The sequence below is a fragment of the Coregonus clupeaformis genome, chromosome 16, assembly GCF_020615455.1.
Source record: "Coregonus clupeaformis isolate EN_2021a chromosome 16, ASM2061545v1, whole genome shotgun sequence".
In the NCBI taxonomy this organism is placed as follows: domain Eukaryota; kingdom Metazoa; phylum Chordata; class Actinopteri; order Salmoniformes; family Salmonidae; genus Coregonus; species Coregonus clupeaformis.
Genome location: NC_059207.1, coordinates 30,038,643 through 30,051,285, shown reverse-complemented (window position 1 = coordinate 30,051,285; position 12,643 = coordinate 30,038,643). Strand labels below are relative to the sequence as shown.

Below are 12,643 nucleotides of genomic sequence, written 5' to 3'. Positions count from 1 at the left end.
ATGAGTGGAAGACAGCATTTAGTACTACATCCGGCCATTACGAGTATCTCGTCATGCCATATGGGTTAATGAATGCTCCATCAGTCTTCCAATCGTTTGTAGACGAACTTTTCCGGGACATGCAGGCGCAGGGAGTAGTGGTGTACATAGATGATATTCTTGTGTACAGTGCTACTCGGGCCGAGCATGTAGCCCTGGTGCGCAGGGTATTGAGGAGACTGTTGGAGCATGACCTGTATGTCAAAGCTGAGAAATGTCTGTTCTTCCAGGAGTCAGTTTCCTTTTTGGGTTACCAGTTGTCTGCGTCAGGGGTGAGAATGGAGGTTGACCGAGTGTCCGCCGTGCGTAATTGGCAAACCCCAACTACGGTTAAAGAGGTGCAGCGGTTCTTGGGTTTTGCGAATTACTACCGGAGGTTTATCCGGGGTTTTGGACAGGTGGCAGCTCCCATAACGTCTCTTCTGAAGGGGGGTCCGGTGCGCTTGCAGTGGTCAGCTGAGGCGGACAGGGCCTTTGGGAGACTGAAGGACCTGTTTACCTCGGCCCCGGTGTTGGCGCACCCGGATCCCACTTTACCCTTCCAAGTTGAGGTGGACGCGTCTGAGGCCGGTATCGGGGCAGTTCTTTCTCAACGATCCGGTACACCACCTAAGCTCCGCCCCTGTGCTTTTTTATTCTAAGAAGCTCAGTCCGGCGGAGCGGAATTATGACGTAGGGGACAGGGAGCTGTTAGCCGTAGTACAGGCCCTAAAGGTGTGGAGGCATTGGCTTGAGGGGGCTCAGCACCCTTTCCTCATTCTGACCGACCTTCGTAACCTGGAGTACATTCGGGCAGCTAGGAGACTGAATCCTCGCCAGGCTCGATGGACTATGTTTCTCGCCCGGTTTGTGTTCAAGATCACTTACATCCCTGGGTCCCAGAACGGGAAGGCAGATGCTCTGTCCCGTCGGTATGACACGGAGGAGAGGTGCGTGGAGTCCATTCCCATACTACCGGAGTCTTGTCTGGTGGCACCGGTGGTGTGGGAGGTCGATGCGGAGATCGAGCGGGCGTTACGCACCGAGCCTAGTCCTCCACAGTGTCCGGTTGCTCGGGTGTACGTCCCGCTCGAGGTCCGGGATCGGCTGATTTATTGGGCTCACACGTCCCCCTCCTCTGGACATCCGGGTATTGGCCGGACGGTGCACTGCCTTAGTACGAAGTACTGGTGGCCAACGTTAGCCAGGGATGTGAGGGTTTATGTCTCCTCCTGCTCAGTATGTGCCCAGTGTAAGGCGCCCAGACACTTGCCCAGGGGTAAATTACAGCCCCTGCCCGTTCCACAACGACTCCTGGTCTCACCTCTCGGTGGATTTTGTTACCGATCTTCCCTCCTCCCAGGGGAATACCACCATCCTGGTCGTTGTGGATCGGTTCTCGAAGGCCTGTCGTCTCCTTCCCATGCCGGGTCTTCCTACGGCCCTACAGACCGCTGAGGCTCTATTTACTCACGTCTTCCGGCATTACGGGGTGCCCGAGGATATAGTGTCCGATCGAGGCCCCCAGTTTACCTCCAGAGTCTGGAGAGCATTTATGGAACGTTTGGGGGTCTCGGTGAGCCTTACCTCGGGTTACCACCCGGAGAGTAATGGGCAGGTTGAACGAGTCAACCAGGATGTGGGTAGGTTTCTGAGGTCATATTGTCAGGGCCGGCCGGAGGAGTGGGCGAGATATGTGCCCTGGGCCGAGATGGCACAGAACTCTCTCCGCCACTCCTCCACCCAACTAACCCCTTTTCAGTGTGTATTAGGGTACCAGCCGGTTCTGGCACCATGGCATGAGAGCCAGATCGAGGCCCCCGCTGTGGATGAGTGGGTGCGGCGCTCGGAGGAGACGTGGGGACGCTGCACACGTCCATCTGCAGCGTGCCATACGTCGACAGAAGACGAGCGCCGACCTACACCGCAGTGAGGGGCCAGTGTACGCACCTGGAGATCGAGTCTGGCTCTCAACCAGAAACCTGCCCCTCCGCCTGCCCTGCCGGAAGCTGGGTCGGGCGGTTTGTGGGGCCTTTTAAAGTCCTGAGGAGATTGAACGAGGTGAGTTACAGGTTAGAACTACCTATTGATTACAAGAATATTAACCCCTGCGTTCCATGTGTCTCTCCTCAGGCCGGTGGTAGCTGGTCCACTCCAGGACTTTGAGATTGAGGAGACTCCTCCGCCCCGTTGGACATCGAGGGGCTCCGGCGTACACGGTTCGGACCATCCTGGATTCGAGACGCCGGATGGGGGTCTCCAATATCTCGTGGAGTGGGAGGGGTACGGTCCGGAGGAGCGGTGCTGGGTGCCAAGGAGGGACATTCTGGATCCGTCCCTGATGACCGAATTCCATCGTGGTCATCCTACGCGCCCTGCTCCGCGTCCCCCTGGTCGTCCCCGAGGCCGGAGGCGGCGCGCGGCTGGAGCCGCGCGTCAAGGGGGGGGTACTGTCACGGTTTCGGCCGAGGCGGCTCCTCCTCCTTGTTCGGGCAGGTTTCGCCGGTCGTCGTCTCCGGAGTTCTAGCTGCCACCGCTCGATGTTTCGTGTTTGTTTGGTTTTGTCTGTTAGTCACACCTGTTTTGTGTTAGGTCTCATTTAGCACCCTATTTAGTTTCCTTGTTGTTAGGTTGTGTTGTGTGTGATTGTTCGTGTCGTGGTTGCGCTACCCGTGTCGGTACGCTATTTTTCCTGAGCTTCCTCCTTGTTGTGTGAGGAGAGATTTACGCACCTGTGTGTGCGCTTGTATTTACGCCTGTGTGCGTCTTTTGCCTCCGGGCTGTTTTGGATTACTTTTCGTGCTCAGTAAAGTCTTGTTGGACTTACCCTCTGCTGCCTGCGCCTGATTCCCCACCACACCCATACACAGCACCGTGACAAAAATGTGCATATAGAAATAATCATAATTGGCACGCAGATCGGTAGAAATTGTAGGATAAATTGTAAGCTTCCCTAAACTTGAAACTAATGAGCTGCCTATGGTCTTTACTATTATACCCATTAAAAAAATTGTAAACGCACAAGCGCATGCACACATAGGAGGTCGCGTGAAAAGACGGACCCTGCTATGGAAATCAAATGCCGGTCCAACTGATTCGTTCTGGCGCCGATGTCTGTACTCAACCAATACTTTTACGTTTTTAAATACCTGGTTTGCATACCCATTCTTGCCTTAGCATTTACTGGTAGACATCAGAACTTGGAACATCTTTCCTACTGCTTTCCTATCCCTACTGCTGTTGGTCTTCGCTCCACACAACAACCAGCTCTCTGCCCAACATATTATCTATAGGCTATATGTGTGCAGCGCGCGTGTGATAAATAATCGACATAACAAACGAACAGCTTCGGGAATCCATCTGTTTTTTAATCAATTATATAGCCTAGATTAAAACCCCAAACTGCCCATTGACAGGGATGATCGACTGGCCCGGATGGTTTCCAAAACCTCCCTGTATGTCGAGCCCTGACACACACAGACGGGCATTCCTGTGCCATTGTTGCCTCTTCAGAAAGTTGGTTTATTTTTGGTCAATTGCACATTACCGTTTGAATAAACCATGATTATAAAAATAAACCCGGGTAAAACATTTTTCACTGGCACCCTAGGATCAATTAAAAATGTGTGTTGCACTGCCAAGTCAAACAGTCACGAATGCGACTGCAGTATCAAACCCTGTTGTGCTCTGTACTCTACCAGCCAGGGTTCTGCTGAAGCTGCTGCTGCTCTTAACCCTGTTGCCAGCCGGGCTTCCCTTCTCGCTCTCTTTCTGTGCATTTCCCTCTTTGAGTTGTAAGCAGCAGTTACAGGGTCTGATTAAGTTTTATAGGGATGGTTTCCCCCTACACAGATTAAGCCTAGTGCTGGACTAAAAAGTTAATCTCCTTTGAAAATGCTTTTTAATCCAGGACTAGGCATAATCTGTGTCCAGGATACCGCCCCATAATGTTATTGAGCATGTATAATGACATTATACTGTATCAATGCCTCTCCTCCTCTCTCCTGGTGTAGCTGGCGTGCTGCTGTGGCTCGGCAGCCTGCTCCTGTTGTTGTGGCTGCTGTCCTAAAATCAAGCAGTCCACATCAACACGCTTCATGTACGCCCTCTACTTCCTCCTCGTCACCGTCATCTGTGTCGTCATGATGTCACCCACCGTGGAGCAAGAGATGAGGGACCACGTGAGTACACGGACGATCGCATGTAGACACCCACACACGCACGCACGCACACACACACACACACACTCTCTGCTCTACATGCACACACACAAGAAACATGCTCACACCACATACACGTTCGGCCCTAAATGTCTGGTCCTGTCTCATATCCAGCCTTGATGTTGTTTTAGACACAGAGACCCAGTAGAGCTCTAGAATAGTTTTGGCAGAGCAGAGTGGAGCAGAGCTATGGAAAAGGCTGCTGTGTGTCATTTCCTGTGTGTGTAATTGTACGGTAGTTAGGATGGCCTAGTTTAGTGCAGGCTGCCACGGGGGCTAACACAGACTTTAACTACAGCCTCCCTCAGTGTGCTCTGATGTCCTGCTGCCAGTTCACTCCAAACTACAAGAGAAACGTGGCACAGTGCAGTAAACCCCACAGTTCAGTTACTACACCCTAGCTCAGTTATTCCAGATATATTTCCATGTACTGTATGCTACATCTAGTTATCAGACTGTACTCTACCATGATAATGCTTCATTCCCTGTCGCCCTAGCTCAGTTAGTACAGAGTGCTCCAGTCTCCACATGGGCAGGTCAAGGCCACACGTGTGTGGCTGTGTGGTGGTTATTATTTACAGAGGGAGGTTAGGGACTAGGGAGCTGAGTGAAAGAGGAAAAGCCACGGTACTATTCAGTGTTTTCTGGGTTTGTGCTGCTCTTTCTTCAGTATTATGGTGTTCTGTCTTTGCTATGAGAAAAGCTGTCACTACACAAATGGCTTTACTACCCCAGGCTGATCAACTCTGTAAGCCAGTTGTTATTGTGGAAAACACAAGTCTTAGCAGCTCTCTGTTCAGGAGCTGTAGTAGGGCCAGGAGCTGTAGTAGGGAGGAGCTGTAGTAGGGCCAGGAGCTGTAGTAGGGAGGAGCTGTAGTAGGGCCAGGAGCTGTAGTAGGGCCAGGAGCTGTAGTAGGGCCAGGAGCTGTAGTAGGGCCAGGAGTTGTAGTAGGGCCAGGAGCTGTAGTAGGGCCAGGAGCTGTAGTAGGGAGGAGCTGTAGTAGGGCCAGGAGCTGTAGTAGGGCCAGGAGCTGTAGTAGGGCCAGGAGCTGTAGTAGGGCCAGGAGCTGTAGTAGGGCCAGGAGCTGTAGTAGGGCCAGGAGCTGTAGTAGGGCCAGGAGCTGTAGTAGGGCCAGGAGCTGTAGTAGGGCCAGGAGCTGTAGTAGGGCCAGGAGCTGTAGTAGGGCCAGGAGCTGTAGTAGGGCCAGGAGCTGTAGTAGGGCCAGGAGCTGTAGTAGGGCCAGGAGCTGTAGTAGGGCCAGGAGCTGTAGTAGGGCCAGGAGCTGTAGTAGGGCCAGGAGCTGTAGTAGGGCCAGGAGCTGTAGTAGGGCCAGGAGCTGTAGTAGGGCCAGGAGCTGTAGTAGGGCCAGGAGCTGTAGTAGGGTCAGGAGCTGTAGTAGGGCCAGGAGCTGTAGTAGGGTCAGGAGCTGTAGTAGGGCCAGGAGCTGTAGTAGGGCCAGGAGCTGTAGTAGGGCCAGGAGCTGTAGTAGGGCCAGGAGCTGTAGTAGGGCCAGGAGCTGTAGTAGGGCCAGGAGCTGTAGTAGGGTCAGGAGCTGTAGTAGGGCCAGGAGCTGTAGTAGGGCCAGGAGCTGTAGTAGGGCCAGGAGCTGTAGTAGGGCCAGGAGCTGTAGTAGGGCCAGGAGCTGTAGTAGGGCCAGGAGCTGTAGTAGGGCCAGGAGCTGTAGTAGGGCCAGGAGCTGTAGTAGGGCCAGGAGCTGTAGTAGGGTCAGGAGCTGTAGTAGGGCCAGGAGCTGTAGTAGGGTCAGGAGCTGTAGTAGGGCCAGGAGCTGTAGTAGGGCCAGGAGCTGTAGTAGGGCCAGGAGCTGTAGTAGGGTCAGGAGCTGTAGTAGGGTCAGGAGCTGTAGTAGGGCCAGGAGCTGTAGTAGGGCCAGGAGCTGTAGTAGGGCCAGGAGCTGTAGTAGGGCCAGGAGCTGTAGTAGGGCCAGGAGCTGTAGTAGGGCCAGGAGCTGTAGTAGGGCCAGGAGCTGTAGTAGGGGGTTTCCCTTCTGGATGAGATTCCCTCTAAAATGAGCCTAGTCCTTCATGAGCTAATGATGTTATCTTTCTCTGTCTCTCCCATGGTGATGTTATTATGTCTCATTGTAACAGAATACTATTACAGCACTTTTGTAAGTGTCGTCTGGCTTGGTCACCTGGCCTGAGTAAATAAGAGATTGTCTGTAGAGAGTGCAACAGTGACACACAAAATCAACATGATTTTGGCTGAAAACTATAACCAGCTTTAGTTCTGGGAAATAACACAGATTGTTTATCATATTAACTATTAGATTTTATTGGGATCCCCGTTAGCCGACGCCAACATTTTAAAACATGAACATAGACATTACAGACTTACACGCATACATACATTACTACATATCTGTACATATGTAACTAGGTCAGATAGGGGAGGGGCGTTGTTTTGTGAGGTATTGTTTTATTGTTTTTTAAAAGCTAATTTTGCTGTTTGCTTGAGTAATTTGAGATGGAAGGGAATTAATGTGATCATGGCTCTATATAACACTGTGTGTTGCCTTGAGGGGATAATAATTATCATATTATAAGACCAAAGTAGGGCAGACTTTTCTTCTCCCTAATGTATTTCCAAGTAGACTACAGCTGTCAAAGACTGTCTCTCTCTCTCTCTCTCTCTCTCTCTCTCTCTCTCTCTCTCTCTCTCTCTCTCTCTCTCTCTCTCTCTCTCTCTCTCTCTCTCTCTCTCTCTCTCTAACTGTCTCTCTCTCTCTCTCTCTCTCTCTCTCTCTCTCTCTATCTCTACTCTCTCTCTCTCTCTCTCTCTCTCTCTCTCTCTCTCTCTCTCTCTCTCTCTCTAACTCTCTCTCTCTCTCTCTCTCTCTCTCTCTAACTCTCTCTCACTCTCTCTCTCTCTCTCTCTCTCTCTCTCTCTCTCTCTCTCTCTCTCCATGTCTCTCACTATGTCTCTCTATGTCTCTCTATGTCTCTCTCTCTCTATGTCTCTCTCGCTCTCTCTCTCTAACTCTCTCTCACTCGCTCTCTCTCTCTCTCTCTCTCTCTCTCTCTCTCTCTCTCTCTCTCTCTCTCTCTCTCTATGTCTCTCTCTCTATGTCTCTCTATGTCTCTCTCTCTGTCTCTCTCTCTATGTCTCTCTCGCTCTCTCTCTCTCTCTCTCTCTCTCTAACTCTCTCTCTCTCTCTCTCTCTCTCTCTCTCTCTCTCTCTCTCTCTCTCTCTCCATGTCTCTCTCTCTATGTCTCTCTATGTCTCTCTCTCTGTCTCTCTCTCTATGTCTCTCTCTCTCTCTCCCTCTCTATGTCTCTCTCTCTATGTCTCTCTCTCTATGTCTCTCTCTCTATGTCTCTCTCTATGTCTCTCTCTCTATGTCTCTCTCTATGTCTCTCTCTCTATGTCTTTCTCTGTCTCTCTCGCTCTCTCTCTCTCTCTCTCTCTCTCTCTCTCTCTCTCTCTCTCTCTCTCTCTCTCTCTCTCTCTCTCTCTCTCTCTCTCTCTCTGTATAGATCATACCCCCTGCTTTGTAGATTTTGTTATTTTGTCGGTGTTTATATAATAAACGACTATGTATGCATACCACGCTGCACCTTGGTCCAATCCTTTACTCAACGAACGTGACAGAGGGTCCCAGAGATAAAATATAGCGTTTTAAAAAATCCATTTTTATATCCTAACACGATCCATTATGCACACCTCGATTTAGTAAACAAAGTTTTCTGCAAATTTTGAAAGTACAATATGGCTGCTAATACTGGAAAAGCTAAATCAAAGTCCAGGTATACAGATTTTGATGAGATTATATTAGAAATTGTCCGGGAAAGTGTCACAGAACCAGTAGATGACTTAGTGAATATAGTTTAGACTCAATAGCTGAAGATATGTTTTTGGAAGGAGAGGACGCCACTTTAAACTGGTAAGTGAAAAACGTTTTTTCTACTCCTGCTAATGCAGTTGTTTTAATGGTTGCATATTATTCATTTGAGATATTTTTTAGATATTTTTTATTTGATTGCTATATACAGTTGAAGTTGGAAGTTTACATACACTTAGGTTGGAGTCATTAAAACTCGTTTTTCAACCACTCCACAAATTTCTTGTTAACAAACTATAGTTTTGGCAAGTTGGTTAGGACATCTACTTTGTTCATGACACACGTAATTTTTCAAACAATTGTTTACAGACAGATTATTTCACTTATAATTCACTGTATCACAATTCCAGTGGGTCAGAAGTTTACATACACTAAGTTGATTGTGCCTTTAAACAGCTTGGAAAATTCCAGAAAATGATGTCATGGCTTTAGAAGCTTCTGATAGGCTAATTGACATCATTTGAGTCAATTGGAGGTGTACCTGTGGATGTATTTCAAGGCCTACCTTCAAACTCAGTGCCTCTTTGCTTGACATCATGGGAAAATGAAAAGAAATCAGCCAAGACCACAGAAAAAAATTGTAGACCTCCACAAGTCTGGTTCATCCTTGGGAGCAATTTCCAAACGCCTGAAGGTACCACGTTCATCTGTACAAACAATAGTACGCAAGTATAAACACCATGGGACCACGCAGCCGTCATACCGCTCAGGAAGGAGATGCGTTCTGTCTCCTAGAGATGAACGTACTTTGGTGTGAAAAGTGAAAATCAATCCCAGAACAACAGCAAAGGACCTTGTGAAGATGCTGGAGGAAACAGGTACAAAAGTATCTATATCCACAGTAAAACGAGTCCTATATCGACATAACCTGAAAGGCCGCTCAGCAAAGAAGAACCACTGCTCCAAAACCGCCATAAAAAAGCCAGACTACGGTTTGCAACTGCACATGGGGACAAAGATCGTACTTTTTGGAGAAATGTCCTCTGGTCTGATTAAACAAAAATAGAACTGTTTGGCCATAATGACCATCGTTATGTTTGGAGGAAAAAGGGGAAGGCTTGCAAGCCGAAGAACACCATCCCAACCGTGAAGCACGGGGGTGGCAGCATCATGTCAAGACATCAGTCAGGAAGTTAAAGCTTGGTCGCAAATGGGTCTTCCAAATGGACAATGACCCCAAGCATACTTCCAAAGTTGTGGGTAGAAAATTTGTGGGCAGAACTGAAAAAGCGTGTGCGAGCAAGGAGGCCTACAAACCTGACTCAGTTACACCAGCTCTGTCAGGAGGAATGGGCCAAAATTCCCCCAACTTATTGTGGGAAGCTTGTGGAAGGCTACCCGAAACGTTTGACCCAAGTTAAACAATTTGAAGGCAATGCTACCAAATACTAATTGAGTGTATGTAAACTTCTGACCCACTGGGAATGTGACTAAATAAATAAAAGCTGAAATAAATAATTCTCTCTACTATTATTCTGACATTTCACATTCTTAAAATAAAGTGGTGATCCTAACTGACCTAAGACAGGGAATTTTTACTAGGATTAAATGTCAGGAATTGTGAAAAACTGAGTTTAAATGTATTTGGCTAAGGTGTATGTAAACTTCCGACTTCAACTGTATATACACTACCAGTCAAAAGTTTGGACACACCTTCTCATTCAAGGGTTTTTCTTTATTTTTTTTTTTTTTTACATTGTTCAATAATAGTGAAGACATCAAAACTATTTTACATTTACATTTTCGTCATTTAGCAGACGCTCTTATCCAGAGCAAATTACAAATTGGTGCATTCACCTTATGATAGCCAGAAGGACAACCACTTTACAATATTTTTCAAATACTTATGTCATGCAATAAAATGCAAATGAATTACTTAAAAATCATACAATTTTTTTTTTTTTTTTTTTAGATTCCGTCTCTCACAGTTGAAGTGTACCTATGATAAAAATTACAGACCTCTACATGCTTTGTAAGTAGGAAAACCTGCAAAATCGGCAGTGTATCAAATACTTGTTCTCCCCACTGTATACACTACTGTTCAAAAGTTTGGAGTCACTTAGAAATGTCCTTGTTTTCGAAAGAAAAGCTATTTTTTTGTCCATTAAAATAATAGGAAATTGATCAGAAATACAGTGTAGACATTGCTAATGTTGTAAATGGCTATTGTAGCTGGAAACGGCTGAATTTTAATGGAATATCTACATAGGCGTACAGAGGCCCATTATCAGCAACCATCAGTCCTGTGTTCCAATGGCACGTTGTGTTTGCTAATCCAAGTTTATCATTTTGAAATGCTAATTTATCATTAGAAAAAACTGTTGTGCTGATTAAAGAAGCAATACAACTGACCTTCTTGAGACTAGTTGAGTATCTGGAGCATCAGCAATTGTGGGTTCGATTACAGGCTCAAAATGGCCAGAAACAAATAACTTTCTTCTGAAACTCGTCAGTCTATTCTTGTTCTGAGAAATGAAGGCTATTCTATGCGAGAAATTGTCAAGAAACTGAAGATCTCGTACAACGCTGTGTACTACTCCCTTCACAGAACAGCGCAAACTGTCTCTAACCAGAATAGAAAGAGGAGTGGGAGGCCCCGGTGCACAACTGAGCAAGAGGACAAATACATTAGAGTGTCTAGTTTGAGAAACAGGCGCCTCACAGGTCCTCAACTGGCAGCTTCATTAAATAGTACCCGCAAATCACCAGTCTCAATGTCAACAGTGAAGACGCGACTCCGGGATGCTGACCTTCTAGGCAGAGTTGCAAAGAAAAAGCCATATCTCAGACTGCCCATCTTAATATTTTATTTTTATTGGCCAGTCTGAGATATGGCTTTTTCTTTGCAACTCTGCCTAGAAGGTCAGCATCCCGGAGTCGCGTCTTCACTGTTGACGTTGAGACTGGTGTTTTGCGGGTACTATTTAATGAAGCTGCCAGTTGAGGACCTGTGAGGGGTCTGTTTGTCAAACTAGACACTCTAATGTATTTAGAGCTCCCAGTCTGAGCTTGTTTTTCCCAGTTGTCCTGAACTCACTGAAGTCTGAGATTTCGCAGTTCCAAGTTTCCAGTTGTTTTGAAGTCATGTGAATGTCATGTTAATGTTTATCCTTTTAAGCTTGGAAAAGATACCCTTAAACCCAGACTTGGACCACACACACACTCCACTGAATAGCAGGCTAGTGATTGCTTTGCAGCGCTTGCAGTTGATTACTGATTCCTTCCACTGATTCCTTCCAAACCACTCATTGTTGAATTTGCGATTTCCAACTTGTTGTGTAATGTTTATGTCCAATGGCCGATGAGCATCGATACGTTTTATCTATAATTTCTCTTCATATGACAAGGATTGAAAAGGATTTGCCAGTAGATTGTCGACATGATTCATGATGATGACTGCTTTTCTAACTTGCTAACTAAGATTTTGAAAGTATGATGTTGACATGATCAGTCCAATCAAAGCTATGGTAGATATAATGTGATTTGACGTCATGTTATCTGTGGCCAATGACCTTGAGCCTTTTTGGATGGGAACTTCTGATGTAACTCTATGGCAGCACCCAAGGGGCATGAATTTTCGAGCTCTCCCCGTAGATTTGTCCCCATGAGTGACAGAACACTGAGCCAATCACGGCGCAACTAGAGAACATTACCAACCCCTACGTTTGCAAACTGATATGTGACACGTATTAATGCCAAAATAACATGCAAATCAGGCAACAAAAATGGGTGGGGCTCAAAACCTGAATGACGGATCGCCACTGGAACACACACATAGTCACACACACAGCGCAGTGGGCAGTGTAAAGGCTGAGAACACAGTCGTTGTGTGTGTGTGTGTGTGTGAGAGAGTGTTGGTCTTTTCTCAGTAGATTTACAGCAGTGAGAGTCCTTCTCCTCCTAATCTAACCTCTATGGACATTGTAATCTGCTCCATCACACCACACAACGACTACAAAAACAGCCTGTTGGATTACTGCCAAGCCAACTGCTCTGTATCCTACTACGCTTACAGTGGCTGTGGCGCTGAACTATGACAGCTCTATCCAGTGACTGCCTGACTATAGTACAGTCATGCTGGGGGTTTCAGACTCAACCAATAATCTACGAAGTGGAACAGTCTGTTGCCCTGATTGACGTAGACTGAAGGATTTTTGAGGTTTTTGTTAGTTTGTTTTTATAGAGCAGTAGCACTTAGTACTTGTGTACCAGTACACCGCTACAGAGGTTTAACCACACTGGTTTAAAACACTTTTATAGAGACTCCCTCCTCCCAGCATTGAAGCAGCTCTTTTTATTTCCCATAGACATTACTCAAGTGACTCTTGTTTTGGTTTTCTAACTCTCATCCACTTTCTATAGGCATACTCCTTCCCTCTCGCTCTCTCTCTCTCTCTCTCTCTCTCTCTCTCTGTCTCTCTCTCTTTCTCTCTCTCTGTTTCATTTGTTGTCTCTGCTGAGAGCAGGCTGGTAATTGATTCATCCATGTCTTTGTTTGTTGTGGCTGACAGCCTCAGTAACAGGCCGGAAAGAAAGAGGGAAGA

The 12,643-nt window shown here is 47.1% G+C and overlaps 1 protein-coding gene across 2 annotated transcripts in view; it reads left to right on the top strand.

Annotated features, from left to right (window-relative positions):
* LOC121584943 (serine incorporator 5) overlaps positions 1-12,643 on the top strand; it is a 57,364-nt gene that overhangs the window by 32,846 nt on the left and 11,875 nt on the right. For both annotated transcript variants that reach the window (XM_041901208.2, XM_041901209.2), the window contains exon 2: positions 4,032-4,199. In XM_041901208.2, the coding sequence (XP_041757142.1) occupies positions 4,032-4,199 (168 nt within the window). The remainder of the gene's footprint in view (positions 1-4,031; positions 4,200-12,643) is intronic.